Source organism: Haemaphysalis longicornis, unplaced genomic scaffold, assembly GCF_048455015.1.
Source record: "Haemaphysalis longicornis isolate Haplotype H1 unplaced genomic scaffold, Haemaphysalis longicornis Haplotype H1 scaffold_10, whole genome shotgun sequence".
Lineage (NCBI taxonomy): Eukaryota > Metazoa > Arthropoda > Arachnida > Ixodida > Ixodidae > Haemaphysalis > Haemaphysalis longicornis.
Window position 1 is genome coordinate 49,125,987 of NW_027526204.1, and position 21,233 is coordinate 49,147,219.

Below are 21,233 nucleotides of genomic sequence, written 5' to 3' on the forward strand. Positions count from 1 at the left end.
ATTGGAGTGGTACAGCAAGCCTTCTGCAACTTGTGAAAGCAAGCCTTCTGCAACTTCTGAAAGCGCCACCTCCTCCCACTTAAGACTTCAGTGTTGCGAAATCAAAGCTCAGTGTTTTGTCACAGGATCGTGCGAACGTTTCCTGCCATACTGCCATCGGCCATAGGCCATCAAAGCTTGCCTTTCAGCTACTTTTTTTTTTCCCCAAAAGGCTCTTTTTCAGGTCCAATGACGTGATGCATTTGCACAAAACACACTACGCAGTGTCCCACCCCTGTATTCTCTCAAACTTCCTGCGCAAAAAGCAAAGAACAAAACAGGGAGTATCTAAAGCAAGTTTCCCCCCTCCCTCCACCGCCGTACCCAATATTCTGGATACCAAAGTGCACTGTAATGAATGATGCCAGTTTACGAAGGACTGTTGCAGTTTTCACAATGCCAGCAAGACGAGACCAGATTTCACAACGCCAGCAGACACCAACCGATTTGAAGTCGATAAATTTTGCTGAATTGCTGATGGTGTACGTTACTTGGCCTCTGGTATCTCCAGTTGTAGTGGACATTTTTGGAATCCAAAGACAGATTTGGGAATAGGAAGAACATGTCTTTGTTGCAGGGAAATACTGCAGTTACACTACTGACCGTTCATTTCATAACACATGGCCAAACTTCAAATGCAGTTTTCTCGGTTTCATATTTTGGGTCGTTTACCTCAGCCTTACGCAGCTTTTTGGAAACTTCTTTTTGCTTCACAAGGTCAATCTTGGTACCATTTTTTTCAGTACAACCTGAGCTACCCAATGACATTCTTTGTTTTTCTATTGAGGAAGTGCATAAATAATGACTTGCAGTTATTTTGATGAGCCAAAATATGGAATACTGCCATCGTTTATACGTGACATACTTTTTTGGGATGCCATGACTTTAGAGAAAAACGAAGATTGTCATCGGGTATGGGAACTCTCTAACTATCAATTCCTGTAACAAAAAGCTACAAAATGCAATGCAAAAGTTCATTAAAGCTGCGTAAGAAATTACCTAATTACGGTTTAGACTTTGCATGATAACTTTCATACTAACCGGAGCATCTCAAATATATTTGCACGTTTGAAATCTGCAGATAAAAATACATTTGTGTGCAAATTTTCATAAGTTTTTACTCATAAATAAAAAGTTAGTTTTAAGACCCTCGTCCCCCATTTACGCGTTGAGCATGAAATTGCAATTTTTCGGCCAGTAGCCTCTCCTCGAAGTTCTTGCATGTACAACAGCTTACTTTCAATCCGCCCGCATTTCTCTACGTAGTAGGTTGCCACGACAGGGTAAAGCTGCGATAAGGTGTCGTTGCTGCTGTCAACTGCAAGCGCGAAAATGCGACGCTTCAGGCTTTCCACCATTGCACTTGCGCCTCTGTAGCCATTTCACCAACAATGGCAGTTTTCTTCGTTCTACCGCACCCGTAGTGCTTCTTCACACTTGGGGAACATCTTGCACAGAAGTGGCCCAATGTGATCACTCACGCTGAGTGGCAAATTGTGCTCGATAAGAAATCCATTGAAAAGGCACTCCGCATGCACAACACTGTCTCCATTGCTGTTGCCAAATAAGTTGCTCACTGTCCTCTGCTTCTCAGCAGCATGAAAGAAGCTTTGCTGCTTAGCCAAATGCAGTTTTAAGTCTCCTTTACCGCCGTGGGCCCCGCTCACGTCGCATGTGCAAGTTGTGCAAAATCCAAACTGTTCACCTTTCTTGGACGGCACGAAACACGGGAATTCTGAAGTGCAACACCTGAAGAAACATTGTAAATACTTCTTGGGTTTTGACGACGCCATAATGTCAACAGAGCTGTGAAAAGCAGGATGTTACTACGTTTAGTCCTCAACGCATTGTCCCGACCACATGTGCACTAAGTTAGGCTTGTCCGCTCTGTGCACACAAACGGCTTGGATTCCCATCCGACTTCGGCTATCTACCCAGCTTGTGACGGCAATCGCAATGTGCCTGTGCTGCAGAACGCAGTTCTTTTTTTGTTTGTTTGTTTTTGTTTTAGAGATGGGGGATAAACGGCCCCAGGCCGTTTATCGGGAGATTTATGGCTCTGCCCGTACAATCCAGAAAATAAGTAAGAAATCGGGAGCCTCCCGGGTAAATCGGGAGAGTTGGCAAGTATGTTTTTTAAGTTGATTTATTTGTTGTTAGGAAATGGTTTCTACACTAAATTTACCATTTTTGCGCTGGAACATTCATTGCTTCACGAGAGAGTTCGCAGCATGCGTGCAGACTGACACTGGCGCAGAGGCGAGTTCTCATTGGCGTGGTGTTGCCATAAGCAGAGAGTGCTTGTGGGCAAAGTCCCGAATCAGCCAACCCTTGGCCTGGTGTGAACACGCCTCTTACGACTATACAGGCACGAACCAGGCAAGCTCCCAAAGATGGGGGAAATACGCATCGCATTTGAGCGTTTTGCAGTGACGCGGGGGGCGTTCATCCACTGCGTACACCTCGGCTAGTGATGCTTATGATTCCAAGCCATAGTGGTAGGCTTATCTGGTGCATTTGACAGCCGACAATATGGCAGAAGTGCGGTAAACTGATTACTGAGATATTGAGAATGCTCATCCAATGATAACATCCATCGGATGGCAAGCATGCTGTTTCACAGAACAGAAACTGTTTGAATTATAATCATGGCACCTTTTATTCTAATCATAGCACCTTTTATTGACGTCACTGCTGTTAGTTGGTGCGGCTGCCGCAAACTACACATGGTAGTTTTTCTTCTTTCAGGCTCAAAAAGTACATACCGCCTTATTACCTAGATAAATGATAAAAAGTGGTTATTTTACCTAGTTTATGCAGTTCAAGCGAAAACAGGAGCTTGACAAATTCGCTTCGGTGTCCCATTAATTTAAAATGCCCATAAAGAAGAGGAGGCAAGACTGAAAACATGAAGACACAGGTAACCATCATCACTAGCCTATTTACGCCCACTGCAGGGCAAAGGCCTATCCCATTAATCTCCAATTACTCCGGTCCTGTGCTAACTGCTACCAATTTATCCCCGCAAACTTCTTGACCTCATCTGCCCATCTAACTTTCTGCCACCCCCTGCAGAGCTTGCCTTCTCTACAGATCCACTGTGTTACCCTTAATGACGAACGGTTATCTTGCCTTCACATTACATGCCCTGCCCACGTCCATTTCTTCTTAATTTTTACTAATATGTCCTTAACACGCGTTTGTTCCCTGACCCACTCCGCTCTCTCCTAGTCCCTTAATGTTACACCTATCATCATCTACTCCATTGCCCGTCGAGTGGTTCTCAATTTAAGTTGAACCCTCTTATTGAGCCTCCATGTTGTAACATCTTGTCCTTTTTATTCAAGACTTCATAATTTATAATTTTTACACATTCTGAATTTGATTTAAAACCACAAGCAAACTAACAAGCACCAGGGTTCTCTGAGAAATTCAGGCTTTGCACCACCAGCCCACCACCTTAGCTGCTACATTGCTAATGTATTAACTGATAGACCTCTTTTCTCGTACCACAAACTAGAAGTGTATTGCTTCTTGTACATTAAATTGCGAAGAAAAATCTTCATGGCTTCAGCTTACTACAACAAATAAGTATCAAAGAATTTTGCAAAAGTTATTCAAAATATTTTTGAAGAAAATTTTTAACCGCTTTGGCTGCTCTGTGGATACTCATAATGGAAATAACACAGAAACCGAACCTGACAATTCCGCCTCTGTTTGGGAGCCAGAACTGATGAGTGATGTCAGGGCACACTGCGTACCTGAAAGGAAATGTTATAATCTATAATACATACCGCCCGGCAGCTATGCAGAATAGGTGAAGTGCCTATTGTGCTAATGCTAATGGCTGTCTGTGCATATTGGCTGCAGGAGACACCCTGGTTGCAGGCTGCCCATGCAGACATTCCCAGAACACAGCTTCTTGGCATTGCTAATGTCTGTGGCATGCTGGCTGCTCCTGTAGTGCCTGCTGAAAGTGAAAAACACAGGACAAATTACCATAATCCAACTACACTGCAAGAGAACCTGCCATAGACCAATTTGCTAGTTTTTCATTCCTAAATAAAATGTCATGTATTCAGTTTAGCCAACAGATATGCCTTTTCAACCAGGTAAATAGCAAACAGAGCAGCTGTCTTGCCATGTGTCAGGAGTCAAGATGCGAAGACGGCGGAGACGACGAAGAAAAAGAGAATAAGAAGCGAGAAATTTTTGGAAGCTGGTGGAGAAAAGAAGAGGAAGAAGGAGAAGGAAGAGGAAGATCAGGTGGATGGAGAGATCGTGGTTCGAGGCGACCGAAGGAGGCAGGACCCGAGGTCTGGGAATCCGCAAGACACCAGCGGAACTGCCCCGTTGGCCTCCTCAAGCATTTGACGCGGGTGCTCCTGGGCAACGGCGGGTCCGCTCCCCTGGCTTCAGCAGTGGATTGCACAGGCACACATGCACCAGCGGCTTCGCCGCTGGACAGCAAATAAGTCTAGAACTACGCGAGGACTGAAAGTTCCAACTACGCTCTCTATCGACATGACACCACAGAAATTGCCAAGAAGCACAAGGAGGACACATCATTGACTGAGTGCTACAGCACAATTGGTCAAGTATTGCAAAGGAAACGAAGAAGAACGATTTTTCAGTTCAAGCTTCTTAACAGTCTGTTGTATAAACATTGCCAGTTTTCGCCGAGGAGAGAAGTGTTCCAGCTGTTGGTACCGAAATCTATAAAGGGACCCAGAAAAGCCTTCCGTAAAAGTTACAAAAGGCCTGTATTGTCGCGTAGCACCAATATAGCGATGCAATGCCGTTGGAATTATTGATCTACATTCAGTATTAGCTGCGCCAGAAGCAATTAAATGCGCCTCTCCCCACTTGCCAATCGACTCCTCCTCCCTCTCTGCTTCCTTCAAAGCAGTTGGAAGCACTGGGAATAGCCATGTGACATCGCGATGCTCGACTAATGTTCTACGCTAGCTACATTCCTGCGCCTGGGAACGCGTCAATCGCTGCGGGCCCGCCTTTGCCTCGGGATCATGCAGGAAGGAGGAAGAGCAGCCGGAAGCCAATGGCAGCGACGCCGCCGGCGGCCGGCCTCGACGGCGATTGGGAGAATCAGGGGGCGCTTTCGCCGTTGCGTCAGCCGCAGTCGGCTCGCTGCGGCGTCGCGTTCATCGGCTGAGAAAGGTTATCTTCAAAAATTGTTTACAAATTATCCATACAACGTTATTGGGCTCACACTTGGCTCAAAAAGGGAGCCGGAAACAAGATCAAGTGGATGCAGAGCCAAGAAATGGCTTTCAAGCCACTGCAAGAGAAAATGTAGCAACCACCAGTCTTACTGGCCCCTGATATCACAAAGCAATTTGTTCTACGCACCGATGCTTCAGAGAAGGCTCTTGGAGCGGTTCTTCTGCAGGAGAAAAATGGCATTTTGCATCCAGTGTTTTATGCTAGCAAGAGGCTGAACAATGCGGAGAGAAATTATGCGACGGCGGAGAAGGAGTTGCCTAGCTTTGATGTGGGCGATCAAGAGATTTCACATCTGTATGGAAGGAGATTTGTGGTACAAACTGACCATCAGCCTTTACAATATCTAAGCTCACTAACAGCCGATTGATGAGGTGGAGTTTGGTGTTACAGGAATATAGCTTCCAAATTCAGTACATAAAAGGACTAGATAATGTGGGAGCAGATTATATGAGTAGATTGCCGTAAGCTATTGTTGAGCGGGCGATTTGTGCACAAGCTGCCTGCGCAAAGTTAGAAAATAACTGTTGCTGAAGTTAGGTGGGCGTGGGGAAAAGAAACTTTCGTGAACTTTTCAGTGATTATACCATAGTGTGATAGCTGTGGCCCTTAGGACTGAACTGAACTGTGCTGTGAGAAAGTGACTGACTGTGATTCGTGATGTGAGTGCGTGTCATCGACCACAAATGTGGAAGCAGTTTTTCATGAAAAACTCTTGAAGACGGGAGCAAATGTCAGGAGTCAAGATGCGAAGACGGCGGAGACGGCGAAGAAGAAGAGACTAAGAAGCGAGAAATTTCTGGAAGCTGGTGGAGAAAAGAAGAGGAAGAAGGAGAAGGAAGATCAAGTGGATGGAGAGATCATGGTTCGAGGCGACCGAAGGAGGCAGGACCCGAGGTCTGGGAATCCGCAAGGTACCAGCGGCTCTGCCGCATTGGCCTCCCCAGGCATTTGACGCGGGTGCTCCTGGGCAATGGCGGCTCCACTCTGCTGGCTTCAGCACCGGATTGCACGGGCACACATGCACCAGCGGCTCCGCCCCACTGGCCCCGTCATCATCTTTACGGCACTGGGCTCAGAGAGCCACCTCTGCGACAACTGACACACGACTGCTACAACGATCTGGTGCAACGCAACAACAAAAAGTGCGGTAGGAAAATGTCCTTGAAGAACCTATAGGTACCAATAGCTAGAGCGTGAGGACACTATTGTAGTTTAAGGGCTGAAAGCCATTTGGGGTCTGTTTTGTGTGTAATGTATTTCAAACACTTTTATTGTCTATTTCTCTTAACTTCCCAGTAACTTTACCAACCTTAAAGTATTGTCTTAACTTGATCCCTTTGTGTCCGGACTCCATTCTTCTACTGAGGTGACGCGTGACACCATACAAGAACAACTTGCAGACTACTAATGAATTGTTATTACACTTGAGCCCTATTGGCCACAGGGTAATAATGCTGAAGGAGTGCCACCCACAAGCGTTACTGCGGTACTTAGAAGTTTTTCTCGATTAAGGAATAGAGTTCCTCATTGGAATCCAAAATTCAAAGTAATGCACAGAGACAAGCAGCTTGAGGGAATCGGAAAGGTACCTGTGGCACTAGTGGCAATGGTCGCCTGGGTCTGTTGGCTGCAGGCTCCACCCGTAGACATTGCAGAAACACAGCTGTTCGGCACGAACTATGTCACAGCATGCGGGATATTAGCTCTTAGGACCTAAGAGCATCTTCTGCAAGCAAAACACCAACAGGAAAACTTCACACACACAATGCCAAGAATACTACAAACAACTCTGCTCAGAAGCATGCAATTTAGCCTACCAGCCAAGGGTAACAGCAACTTTGCTTAAAAGCATGAATTTAGCCTACCACCGAAAAGTGACAGCAACAACTTTGCATAGAAGCATGCAATTTAGCCTACCAGACATACCTCGGTTGCAATGCAAAAACAACTCTTGGCCCATGCACACACTGTTCAGTCCTTTCGTATTAGACAAGATTGCGAAAGCTATCACGCAGCATAGTTCTGTGCATCTCAAACGTGTTTTTCAGTTTCAAGTTTCTTGCAGGCACGCCATAAAATCCTTGTAATCCAAGACAAGTTATCAAGGCCTTGGCCCGATTGCAGACCAAAGTTAAAGATGGCAGCTCTAAAGTGAAAAAATTTAGTTCCTTTCCACTCTCTGAAGAAGGCTGACCTGTGAAGCTGGTTGCAGTCCACGTAGTGCACGAAATAAAACACGTTTGTTAGTAATTTGCCGTGAAGCATACTTCCTAGCTTCTTAGCTGAATGAAACTTGGAAGGACTCGAGCTTTATTCTGTCTTTCCTATGTCGTAGGCATCTTACTGCCTGTGTGACACACCACCCCAATCCGGTCGACCACTGAAGACAACGGACACGTCGCATCGTGCCTTTGAAGTTCACGTTTAGGCCTCTGGCCATCACCCCAGACATGTCATTAGTGAAGGCATGAAACCTGTAGTTGCATCAATCATGCACGCCCCCCACTCACTCAACTCCCCACTAATGCATGCATAAACTGGCAACAGGTTATGTGCGCGCTGACCTCAAAGCCGTTCGAGCTGAAAAAGAAATACTGGCTCATGTCGGTGCTTAAGAGGGCAAGTTGCTCTTCATCCGGGAAGGAGAAGCAACTATTTGGCCAGGTGGAATATGCGGCAGCAGCGGCGTTTTGTTGTCTTCCCAACCATTTCAGCTACTGCTTGGGCCGACGCTCCTCCAATTCCTGCTCTTCTTTCTCAGAGAAAACGACATGGATCCAGCCCATAGCAAGTTAAAGCCTTGAGGGACTCGAGTTTTATATTAGCGGACGAACATGTGGCTTTCCGTTCCCTTCCAGAGTCATAGACATCTTTCTGTGTGTGTAACACATGAACCTAAACCCAAAGCGGTTGACCACGGCAGACAGCTGACAGGTTGCATTGAGCCGTGAAACGCAAGTATATCACCGGCAGAACTGCATGGCTTCGATACCGGCATGAATCCTAGCTGTGCGTCAACACTGCCCTCCTTGCACCCCCAACCATTCCACACATAAACTGACAACCAGTGATGGTCACGTGCTTAGATATGAAATACACCAGCAAAAATCACTTGGAAAGCCTCTAAATCTGAAGAAAAATCTGGGGCTCATGTCAGCCTTCCAATCAGGAAAGTTGGTCTTTATCCGGAAGGGATTGGCAGCTACTCGACGAAGTAGAACTTGAGGCAGCAACGGTGGCGGCTACATGTTTGGCAGCAGCAGCCTTCAGCCATTTTTACGCCCATTCGCTCTTGTGTTGTTTCTCTGCAATAATTACAAAGAAGCGCTACTACCATTATCATATGACTGCTGCACTTGTAAAAAAGGCATCAGCAGTTGTGAGGGGAAAAGTTGGGAAAGAGGCGTCGATGGTGGTGAGGAGCACCAGAGTAATGCTGAGGAAAGTGGCTTCACCAGAATGAAAACTGGGGAGGTTATACACACACTGCTTCGTGATAAAAAGAACGAATAGAGAATGCTTCGCAGAATGCAATGGGGAAAAGCTTACGTAGACCTTCTGTCGATCTGCTGTAGAATTTTCTGCTCACCTTTGTGGGCATGGCGGTCCCGATCCGACCAGCCCAAAAAGAGCAAGCACCCTGCCAAGCTCGTTCCGTTCGATCGCCATAGCTGGGAGCCATTGTTAGGGCCCGTGGGTACCATTAACGTTCAAGGAACATCACATTTTAAATGCAGAGCATTTCAGTAACTCACGATGTCACCCGTGTTGACGTCCGTCTTAGTCCACACCGTCGTTGTCCGCACCCCTCCCCCTACACTATATATAAAAAAAATACTATCTGGCGCCTGGTTTCGATCCCTCGACCCTGCGGGCGGAACGCAATGTACATGGTGCTCTACCCACTGCGCCACAAAGCCGACACAGAATGGGAGGCTACGAATGCGCCCTATATCCTTGACTCATTCAAACTACGTCAAGAAGCTGCTGATACAACGCATTCACTACAACAAACTCCCCAAACACTAAATGTTAACGCAATACACCCTCCCCCTATGTGACGCATTTATTCGAGTCCCCCTCGCGGGGAGATGGGACCGCCAAAAACAACGCGTTGTGGACTGCGCAGTAAGGTGCCGGCACAGGCGAGAACCGCTCGCGCTGTTCATTCCAGACAGGGGGCGCGCGAGCACTGCGAAGGCGGGAAATTTGAACTGCTTTGGACAAACCTCCGTTCAATTCATCAAGAGAAAAGTGAGACAGGGAGGAGAAGAGCGTGATGGTTAGTAGCAGTAAGCGGATAACGGTGCCACAGGCGGTTATGGCAAATCACTGCTCTGCATTTACGACAGCTTTCCCGTTGAGTGGAACAGCTTTAATTTTTGCCCCTCTTCTCACCCAGTTATCGGCACAGTAAGGTTTATTAATCTGTCATGATTAAGGGGGCAATCCCCCCTTGAAAACAAAGATGACGTGTCATAGTAGAGCCAGAGGCTGACAAAGAGGAAGACGAAGAGAATGCAAATTTCCCGCGAAGAGGGAGGACTAATGACGAAGTGACGCGATGGAGGCACGTGGAGAATTAACCAATGTGGTGGTGACCCGTGCGGCGGACACGGGCACAGCGAATGCGAGTGCCGCGACGGCCGGGCAGAGCCTATTTAATCCCGGGGCACAGGCCGAGAGGGAGAGAGAGATCAGAAGAACGCCACAGTAGGAAAGTCAGGTGGCACGAGTCCGAGGAACAAGCCGGCGGTACGAGGCCACGCCATCGAACAGAGCCCCGTCAGCCTGGGCCAGAGTGGACCGACGTGGCATCGGCTCCTACTTCCGCGTCGTACCACCAACCTGTGCTTTGGTGGCCCCAGCGGCGACGGTCGGGCGCCTGCGTACAGCGAGCACACACCGTCAACTAACGCCTTGGCGGTCCCCACGCGGCGGCGTTCCCGGAGCTCCCCGGTGCTACCTGCTACCACGGCGACGGCCCCGAGGCCAGGGGTTGCTTCCTGCTACGAGGGCTAGCACGAGGAGTAGCTGAACAGCGGTCCACCGGGTGACTACCACGCACAACTACATTGGTACCACCACCACCGGCACCGCGGCAGCGGACGGCGACCACCAGTGTGTCACGGCCACGCTACAGTTACGACATGTCAGCGCCGGAGACAGCAGTAGGCCCGTCCGCTAGGGACTTGGGTATTATATGACCCTTGTTGTTAAGATGGCTAACATGGACGTTGTATAGAGAGGAACTAGAACTGGTTGCGTTATTAGGGTCTTCATTAGAGTGACTTTCGGTTTGGTTTGGTGGCTTTCCTGGGTTTTTGTTAGGGATTAGTATTTAGGAATTTCTTTGGTTGAGTTCTTTGTTTGCTCTGTTGTTTATTTTGCTTAGGGGTTGTAGTTGTGTATAATAAATGTGCGCTGTGGTAAACGTGCCAACGATTCTCCAGTGTCCATTCTTCTGAGCTGGTCGAGACGTGCCACAAAACGTGACAAATACTTGGCGAGCCTGCCAGGATCTTGGCATATAACTGCCAGGATTTATTTATCCTCACCAAGGATATTTCCATCAGGCCCAGTCACGTGTCTAACCAGCTTGGAGAATGGATTTGGAAAGGTTGTTGACGCTAGTTCAATCGCGAGGTTTGAACAAAAGCAGTTTTTTGAATTGTTAGATGAAGAGAGCCGCAAAGTGCATGAGAAACTGGATGCAGAGATGGAAGAACTGCGAAAGAAGATAGAACTAAAAGAATCGAGGCGGCGGTTCGGGGGAAATAGTTTCTACGAACAGGGAGGGAGCACTGAACCCGTCGCACGTGAAAGTCAGGGCACGCTCCTAGTGAATAGCTTTGATACTAAAAGCAAAATAATAGAAAAAGAAAAGGGGCTCTCCTGACAGAGCGCCCAGGAGAAAAGAAGCCGAGAACGGGGAGCATGCCGCACGTGAGCCAGAAGGCACGTGGACCGCTGACCGCGATGAGTCACGTGCGATAGAAAGAACACAGGTGGCAGATTGCAATCAGGCCGTGAGTAAAAACGAAAACAAAGAAAATGATTGTTTCGGCAGACAACCCACTGACGAGAAAGGCGCGTTTGAAGCGCGAGTGGGTGAACGTAGTCAGTGTGATACGGTGGCAGAACAGATGCTGAGACATGAGCGCTTTGAGAATAAAGCTGGCGAAGAAGCAAGGGCTGTTGAAAGTACGCGCTTGTCGCTTAGCGAGGAGTTCAATGAGAAAATAAAAGAGCTATGGTTCTCGCAAAAGACCGCCGACGGGGGAGGCGCATTCCAAGTGCGAGGCAGTGTACTGGCTGGGCGTGGCTCACCCGCAGGCCAGACGCTTAGAAATGAGCGAGCTGAAAACACGCAGAGTGAGCACGCTGAGCAAGCTAGCTCACGTTATAGAAAAGGGAATGTGCTTAGCGGTTTCCGAGCTCGTAAAGGGCAAGGAGCACCGCACAAGCGCAGAGTGGCAGGTGAAATTGTAAGGCGTGGCTTGCCAGCAAAACCATTCAGACAGACTACGTGCTACCGGCACGCAAGTGGTGCAACTAAAGTCGGTTTTCATAGCCGAACTGATTGTGTAGCGAAAGGTGCTGAATGGTTGAGGTGGAAGAAGGTGAAGATGAAACCATAGCTGAACGAACCCGGTTGAAATCATGGACTCGACTTGGCCAGAAATAGCACCCATAACGGTAACGAATAATTTATGTGTGGTGGTAGAGCATAAATATGGTAGTATAGTGAAAGGGCAAGCTTTGGTGTACATGTATACAATGGAAATATGATTGATGTAGTGACGGAGTTAGGATTGAGACAGTGGTGTCAAAGATTACATTATTGATGCGTTTCATTGGATGATGTGTTCGAGCAGAGTGTATGAGTAGAGTGGTTACGGTGTATGACGTGTAAATATAAAAGAAGTGGTTTCAAAGTGTCGATTGAGGAGTAGGAGGAGGAAAAGACGTTTTTTGGTGTGGATTGAGGAAGGCTTGTTGAATAAGAGATGATTGATGTGTTTGATATTTTATGATGTGTTAGATCGGAGTGTTGGAGTAGATTGGTGTTTGAGAAAGTGATGTATTGGTGATAAATCAGGAACGTGGTGTGCACCAATGTGTGTGTCCTGTAGAGATGAGTGAACTATAGATAAGGGTTGATTGAGAAAGTGTGGTGTTGGCAATGGAAGTGGTGAAAATTGTCTGAACACAAGACAAGTGTTAAAGAAATGAAAGTGAAGTGTGTAGTGAAACGTACAACTTAAGAAGGGAGCAGGGGTGGTGAACAGCGGACTGCATGAGTGGACATGATTACTTGGGGGTTTGTAATGTGAGGAAGGTTGTGCGGACGAAATGTATATTGTGGTGTGTAGATAGAGTGAACTGTAGTGATTCAAAAGTAAACAGTGGTGGGTAATAAGGTGTGTTGTATGTGAGTAGTGAACAGTGGTGGTGATCTGAAGATACATCGGCGACAAGTGAGCGTCTTTTGGGAAAAAACTCTTGAAGAGGGAACCATTGTCATGATTAAGGGGGCAATCCCCCCTTGAAAACAAAGATGACGTGTCATTGTAGAGACAGAGGCTGACGAAGAGGAAGACGAAGAGAATGCAAATTTCCCACGAAGAGGGAGGACTAATGACGAAGTGACGCGATGGAGGCACGTGGAGAATTAACCAATGTGGTGGTGACCCGTGCGGCGGACACGGGCACAGCGAATGCAAGAGTGCAGCAATGGCCGGGCAGAGGCTATTTAATCCTGGGGCACAGGCCGAGAGGGAGAGAGAGATCAGAAGAACGCCACAGCAGGAAGGTCAGGTGGCACGAGTCCGAGGAACAAGCCGGGGGTACGAGGCCACGCCATCGACCAGAGCCACGTCAGCGTGGGCCGGAGTGGACCGACGTGGCATCGGCTCCTACTTCCGCATCGTACCACCAACCTGTGCTTTGGTGGCCCCTGCGGCGACAATCGGGCGCCTGCGTACAGCGAGCACGCACCGTCAACTAACGCCTTGGCGGTCCCCACGCGGCGGCGTTCCCGGAGCTCCCCGGTGCTACCTGCTACCACGGCGACGGCCCCGAGGCCAGGGGCTGCTTCCTGCTACGAGGGCTAGCACGAGGAGTAGCTGAACAGCGGTCCACCGGGTGACTACCACGCACAACTACGTTGGTACCACCACCACCGGCACCGCGGCAGCGGACAACGACGACCACCAGCGTGTCACAGCCACGCTACGGTTACGACACGTCAGCGCAGGAGACAGCGGTAGGCCCGTCCGCTAGGGACTTTGGTATTATATGAGCCTTGTTAAGATGGCTAACATGGACGTTGTATAGAGAGGAACTAGAACTGGTTGCGTTATTAGGAACTTCATTATAGTGACTTTCGGTTTGGTTTGGTGGCTTTTCTGGGTTTTTGTTAGGGATTAGTATTTAGGAATTTCTTTGGTTGAGTTCTTTGTTTGCTTTGTTGTTTATTTTGCTTAGGTGTAGTTGTGTATAATAAATGTGTGCTGTGGTAAACATGCCAACGATTCTCCAGTGTCCATTCTTCTGAGCTGGTCGAGACGTGCGACAAAACGTGACATCATCACCACGCTCCTTTTGCACATGTGGCATTGGCGTTCCCTACCCTGACATGTGCTACTTCACCCTTTCTTGAAACGCTGCTATGGCACCTTTGTTTTGTGGTGATGTTGCTTGGCTCACTCCTCACACTTTGATTTGTTGTGCGATTCTCTGTTCCTCACAGTTTCTTGCATCATGCATCACCCAAGATCTAAGGCTTCAGCCTTTAAAAAGAAATAAAACAGGTCCGCCTTAGCTGAGACCTCTTTGAATCTATTCCTAGTAACTCAACGATCCCTAAGTGGCTCTTCTGAGTGAGGCTGGACAGTACGGTCAAGAAATTTGTCCTGAAGTTCAATACCTATTTTCTGGATGTATAGAATCAACTGCAAACACTTGGTCACGCACAGCGTCATCGTCTGACACTTGAAGTGCATTGGCAGTGCCAGTCTTGACATAGTGCCCGAGAGTTTCCCTGCAACTGACTGCCCATCTGCCAGTAACAAATCACAAGATTTCCTGCCGGGACAGCTTGTGCAGGTTTCCCTTTAGTGTTTTCTAATCACTTTCGCAACGTTTCCCACACAGTGCAGATATTTCACATTCAAGTGTGTTACTTCTTGTTACAGGTAATGTAGTTTAAAAGTGGGCTGACATAGCTTACTGTTCACAGGTGTTATTTTTATGGCAATAATTTTTATGGCTAAATTCTTTTCAAATCCGCAAAAAGATTGTGCTTTAAGGAATGCCGAATCACTGACAAAAAAAAAACCATTTAAGCAAAGTCAACGCTGAATCGATGGAAACGTGCTTAACAAAAGGAACATACCAGAGCGGCCTGCACCAGCCATGAATGTGGGGCGTCGGCTTAGTTTTTCGGGTATGTGACATTTCACTTTGTGCTGAATAAAAGAGTTACAAACTGTGGCCACCTATCCTGGAAGGAGCAGTTCTCATTTAGTTTCGTAGATAGTCAACAGCCTGAAGCAAAGATGAAACCGATGTTCACACCATTTTAGAGACGAGGCCAATATAATCAATGTGTGGTATCGATTACGTTGCTGTGGAACTGCACTTGTGGGACAGGGACTGCTAATTTTCAGGTATTCTCCTGAGGCATCTCATACTCTGGAGGTGCGGAGGATGGCAATGCACAACCGGCCGCTTTAACCAACTCCGGAGCTCGTCGTTCTGGACAGAGTAAAATGTAAGCACCGATCCCAGTACTATTGTAAGTTTGATCGGCACTAAGCTACTTTTTTATCACTTGCGTCCTCACAAACACAAGCATCAGCTCTCACGCACACACCAAACCAGAAAGAAGCCAGCCAGCACATCTTCCATTCTCCCTAGCAGAGTCCAAAGGGTGCTTATGCCTGCATCTAGTGAAAATTCCGCACTGTCGGCATAAGTGGTGTCTGGTGTGGTGCAGTCATTTGGTGCTCTGTTAAAGTGAGGATGCTTGAGCAGGCTTACACAGTTCCCTGCTGTGTTCCACCTGGCTGGCATACAGTCATATAAAAGTAAGCCTAACTCCATTCCTCAGCCGACGTGGGAGTTCCACAGCCAATGCTGAATTACTGAAAGAAAAGAATAGCGACTACAGAACACCAGGGAGAAAACTGACAGACACAGCACAGCATCCATTTGCTCTCTCTTCCTTCCGTTTCGTCGTTTCTATATGCTGTTATTTTCATTTAAAAATGTGCCCGCTTGTACAACCTTCCCTTTCAGCGAAGAAATTACCATACATCACAATGGAAGCGCACTTCCAGCACACAATTACCCACTAGAAGAGGGAGCAAACTTGGAAGGGGACATACACTCTGTTTGTATGCTGGACTCTATCGGAGATCTGGATTGAGCAACCGTCAAAAAGCCAGCAAACTTTCCAGCCTTGCTGCTTTAGTTACATGAGCCCCCAGCTGATGAAAACTAGGTGACCCATTTGCGGTTTGCCACTTGAGGCGAACTTCGCACGTATTAATCAGCACGCAGGCACATTTCTGGTCTTTCTCTACTGTAGCATCTTTGCGGAATGTGGTAGATCCATTACATTCCCGAGCACTGAATAGTGTTATATCGTCGAACGTTGGCTTCAAGTACCTGCACTAGGTTTTACGACATTGGGTCGCGTTATATTCCCTGAGATCGGCTGCCTATGAAAGAGGATTCGAATGCCGATGAGGGTCGTCACTCACTAAACCCCGGCCAAAAACAGCGCCTGCTGCCGGGGTGGCTGCCCATACATCATGCCACTCCGATTCAAAACAACTGCGGGCGGCCCCAGAGGGGTCGGAGAGGCAGACGCACCTCTTCAGACGTAGCTGGTGGACCGAGGGGGAAGCTGCTTCAACAGTGGCATCGCGAGATGCCAAGCGTTTGAAAGGGACGTGGGCTACTTTCCCGAACGGCGTCTCCCCGCGCCACGACTTATGTTGGTTTGCTGACTAACTTAAACAAACGGTTGTGGTTACTTCCTTCCGTGGCTTATGCCGTTACATTTTCTGACGTAAGCGATGAACGATATTCTAGTTTCCATAACATAACTGCAGCACGTTTTTCGTGAGCATGGGTGACGTAGGATCACATCACCTCGAACGGGCCTTCGGCAGACGAGGCTGCGAAGGCAATGGTCGGCGTCACTGCTCTGCAGCCACGGCAAAGAACGTACCCTACTGCGGGCTGCAGCTGCGCGTCCCTCGTGGGCGTCACAGGCGAACGCCGCTCCCGGAAGACACAGAGCCCGTCATGCCCCGCTACTGGCATTGCACACGAACAAGGTCGGGATCGACCTCGAGGCAGAAGGCACGACGAGCGAAAGCCGGCACACAACCCTTTCGGGAGCTGTCGGGAGGCTCACACACACGTTCCTCGGCGATACGCGGAAGCCTTGAAAGGCACACGAAGTTTTGTCCGCGCTGACTTGTGCACCAGCGTGAGCTGCACTTCCAGGCCTTTGCCCCGCCGACGACTTTACCGGGGCCAAAACAGCGGGAACTCCGACACGGTGCACAGGCGAACAACGCAGTAGTTTTGAAAAAAAAAACCTAGTACCTAGTCTTGCACCCACCCCTTGTTCGAGTGACTTTAGGCGTCTGTCCGCAAATTATGCCGCAAGCGCGTACACTTTTATTATTTTTTTTTTTTTGAATGCCGTCCGGTTCTAACGAACATACGAGCGCTTGTCACTGTAATGTTGAATGGCCGCTAGACGTTAGTCCAAGCCGTAGTTAACATTGGGAAAATTGAGTTAAAATAGCTGGAAGTTAAATAACTATCATACGACACCACACCGTCCGCTTATCGCGCCACACATCTGCAGTGGCAACCCACTGCCAGGCGATGGAGCCGTCGGACGACGTACTACAGACCTGACATTGAAAACGAAGGGTATTTGCCATAGAGTTTGTATTTGCGATCGTAATAAATGGTGTGTCGCGTTGCATAGTGTTGTCGGTGTAATATTTTACTGCTGATGATGGGGTGTGCTCTTATGACAGTGTTTTTGGAGCGGGAATGCGCCGTTCGAGAGAGGGGCTCGTGCCAGTGCCTCACCGCCCGCGGTCAAACGTGCGAACCTGCCGGAACTGCCTGTAAGCAATGGTCTAATTAGTGTCGCATGATGGCCGCCACGGGAGCAGTCATAGTTGATTTTACCAGAATGGACCAACCATTTCCGCTCACTGAGTGGCCAGAGTCACTGTTAATTATTTATAGTGACGCTGGCCAGTTAGTGAGGGGAAGCGGTTCGGCCGGTTGCGTCGAATCAAGACTTACTGCTCTAATCAAGGCAGACTGATCACTTGCAGTTGCGAAACGACACCAGCGAGGATTGCCTCCTTGGTTAGACCATTGCCGCTGTTGACCAGGGAGGCGTGGCAACATGATGACGACTCCATATTAGGACGTTCTATTTGCAGCGTATTTCGGGTACTTTGGTCTGCACGAGTAAGCACATTGCTACGGCTATGGTTTTACTGTAGCGGAGCTTAATTTTGGGGTGGTATTTCCCACACGTTGATGAGTGGTTAGGGATACTTGAGAATCGGGAGTCCACTTGAAATAACTGCATTCATGAGCACTGCGCGCATAAAATTGCTTCCTGCGTCTGTTGCATGCTTCCAATATATGCCACTCCGCTCTACTCCAAACACGCCTGAAGACGTCTGCGGCCGAAGGGTGGCTGTCACCGGGGGAACACGCTCCGTGCGGTGGACGAAGGCGGTCTGCTAGAAGCAGTGCACACCAGACGCCCGATACAGGAACACAGCGCGAGGTAGGAGGCATGAAAAACGCGATGAACAAAGACAGACAGACCTTCTCAGAGGCGAGGCCCGCACAGATGTTTTGGCTGTAGCTCGAGAGCTCCTTCGCGTCACGGCAAACACGCACACAACGGTAGCACATGCGCTGTCAGGAATGTTTGTAAGTGCACGTTCCAACGCAGACGACTTTCACTCAAACACGGGACGCCGAGCAGCGCAACGGAACCTGCGCTTTTAGTCGAACGAAAAGGAGCCACTGGTTTAGTAAACACCATAGTGTGGAGTGTCGCCGTAACAGCCGTACTGTTTGCGGTGGAGGGCTGGCGGTTTCAGCGGCGCTGCAAGCGTATCTTATACTGACGTCTTTTGAGTATTTGAGTGCACTATGTATATATACTAACGCCTTTCGGAGTTTTGAGTTCTTGCCGCTCTGCGAATGTTCTGGATCTGCTGCAGCTGTATCTATGTGGCCTGTTCATGTTGTGGCTATCGTGCGAAGTTGATATGGTAAATAAAAAAAAAAAAACAGTTCCAGACAGATTAGCGCAGGTACTTGCAGTGCAGTGTTGCCTGGTTGCGTTGTTTCTCCACTGTACCTATGCGCCAGGTAAGAAGCTCAGCGCTTCTTCCGGCCGGTTCACACCATAGTTCATCCAGTTCAACCCCTTTACCACTTGTGCGGCACACCACACATAGAGATAATATACTACACCACACACCGTGTTCTGTAGCACGGGCGTCTCAACGCTTTCCGCTGCACACGTTCGCGCGCAAGTATCTGAAATCAGTGCCACTAGCTGCTGTACTTGCAAACATATAGTATAGGCGGGCTAGCAGGCGCACCTGCGTAAGGGTCTCTACCTTTCTGCCTAGCCGTGCACGCCACTGGGTGGGCACACTAACTTTGCAAATAAAATTATTATTATTATTAGTTTGTCAGTAAGTATTGAGTAACAAATGCCGTGCGTCGAAAGCGATTGGCGTCGCTCTCACGGGTCAAATGACCGTCGGATTGGCGGCACTGCAGCATACGCTTGCAGCGCCGCCGATCCCGACGGCCGTCCAAGGCAGGTAGAATTGATAACGGGACGTTTCACTATGTTAGGGCACAACTGCAAGGATCGGTGCTACCCTATGCTGGGTTTGAAAAGATCGTACTTCTATTGTGCATCGCGCACAACTATCAGTCGCATGCGAATCGCGTGCACTAGTCGTACATGTGTCCAGCGCTTAATGCTGGCGATCAGCCGTGTGTAAAAGTAGTCTTCGCGGGACGCCGCACGTGAGAAGAAAAGTAGCTCATGCCTTACGCACGGTTGTCTTTGTGGCAGGTCGCGGCCTGACCGCGCGCGGACAAAGCGTCGTGTGTTCCTTTCAAGACGGTCGGGGATCTGCGGAAGCATCTCTCTGGGCACCACAGCTGCTCCTGAAAAGGTCTGTCTGCCTTCGCTCGTGGCGTTTGTCGCTTCTGCAGACCCGCAACTTGTCCCGAACCTCTGTTGCTGTATCGGCTGGCCCGTGTTGCTCTGCTTGGAGGCGCGCGGGCGTGTGTGGCCTCTTGAGCTTTCCATTGTACGCCACTCGTGGTCACGAAACCTGCTACACTCATTAGGAGGTTATTTTCCAAGCTGAAATATCATTCAGCGTTCATGAAACGGGCAGCGTATACCGCTGCTAAAGCTGCGGTGTAATGAAGCAAGAACAGGTGTATTCATAGTAATTAATGTGTGACACAATGCGCGAAGTACGCGGGAAACATTATATACTGCATTACCCTTCCAGTTTTCAAATTTAAAGCAGCAAGGGTGCAAAGTTTGCTCTTTTCTTGCCAGTTCAACCCACATCTCCACAAATCAACTTTTCTAAATCGGAGAAAGTGTAGCACTATTCTGTTCCTCATAAAGGGGTTAACAGCGCACAAAGACGACGACACACACGGTAGAGATGACAAGACAAGCGCTTAACTACGACTGATTTTTTATTTCGTCATGAAAGACATGTAACCCAAGACAAATCCAATAATAAGGGCCAATAAATCTTATGGAAACGCTTATCTCGCGCCCGTTATGTGTTTGTCATATTTATTTGGCCGTTATTGGATGTGTCTTGGGTTATGTGTCTTTCACGACGAAATAAAAAATCAGTTGTAGTTCAGCGCTTGTCCTGTCATCTCTACCGTGTGTGTCGTCGTCTTTGTGCGCTGTTAACCCGTTCATGATGCTACACTAACTAGCCCACCAAGCCATCTTCGTGTTCTGTTCCAAATGACTAACAAGGAGCGTATGTTCTTAGCTACGAATTACTTCACTTAACCGCTTGGCCACTGGTCCCTCAAGCATATACCGTATTTTCCGGTGTATAAGTCGCGGTTTTTTCTGAAATTTTCGCTGGTGCGTCATATCCACCGGCGCGATTTATGTATGAAATAAATCCGGTTCGCGGCGTCCGCGCACGTTAAGAGACACAGCTGTACGTTCTAAATGAATCCGAAGCCCACCGCTACGGCGCTTGTCCCAGCCCATATGTCACTTCGGGACTTAAACCAAAGAATTTGCAGCCTTTTCTAGTCAAAAACAAGGGTAATGGCCTGCATCAACCGCACGCCACTTTCTGCCATGCGCAGTAACTACAGTTCACAATAAATTCAAATATCAAACTGAGTTGCAAAAACAAAATGCAGCCTGTAAATTATTATAGAGGGTTACTCTGAAGGAGGCAAACGTGCTGCAAATTTTTAAAATGACAGTGTGCTGATAAGTTTCGATTTTCGGGCTGCTTCCGGTCGGATCACTTCCGTCTGCCATGACAGCTTTATTGCGCTGATTTACGACAGCACACAAGAGATGCATGACCTTCGGAGAGGTGGCCAAATTTGTGTCCTCTACACTTGGGACTCCATTTCTACAAGAACAGTTGTAACCGGGTTCATAAAGGCCGGAGGGATCCGGTCCGCAAGCAGTGACGATGTTGGCGAAAAGGACATCAGTGAGTCGGAGGACGACAGCGATGTGCCGGCATAACTCCAACTTGAAGTTGCTGAATTGTTTATTAGCACGTCGGAGGATGAAGACTTCGATGGTTTTGCCTAAACGCCGTTTTCAGTACATGCCA

The 21,233-nt window shown here is 48.4% G+C and overlaps 2 protein-coding genes across 8 annotated transcripts in view; one reads left to right on the plus strand and one right to left on the minus strand.

Moving 5' to 3' along the window:
* The window catches only part of LOC144158475 (uncharacterized), a 101,078-nt gene extending 82,505 nt beyond the window's left edge, over nucleotides 1-18,573 (minus strand). For 2 of the 6 annotated variants that reach the window (XM_077689361.1, XM_077689358.1), the window contains exon 1: nucleotides 18,175-18,571. In XM_077689361.1, coding sequence (XP_077545487.1) covers nucleotides 18,175-18,264 — 90 coding nt within the window. In that variant the 5' untranslated portion in view covers nucleotides 18,265-18,571. Of the gene's footprint in view, nucleotides 1-16,528; nucleotides 16,630-18,174 lie in introns of those variants that run through there. The other 4 variants (XM_077689362.1, XM_077689366.1, XM_077689359.1 and 1 more) reach the window with 4 other exon arrangements.
* A 785-nt stretch (nucleotides 18,574-19,358) lies between these two features.
* Nucleotides 19,359-21,233, plus strand: part of LOC144158474 (uncharacterized) — a 32,204-nt gene continuing 30,329 nt past the window's right edge. For both annotated transcript variants that reach the window (XM_077689357.1, XM_077689356.1), the window contains exon 1: nucleotides 19,359-19,556. The gene's annotated coding sequence lies outside the window, so the exon portion shown is untranslated. The remainder of the gene's footprint in view (nucleotides 19,557-21,233) is intronic.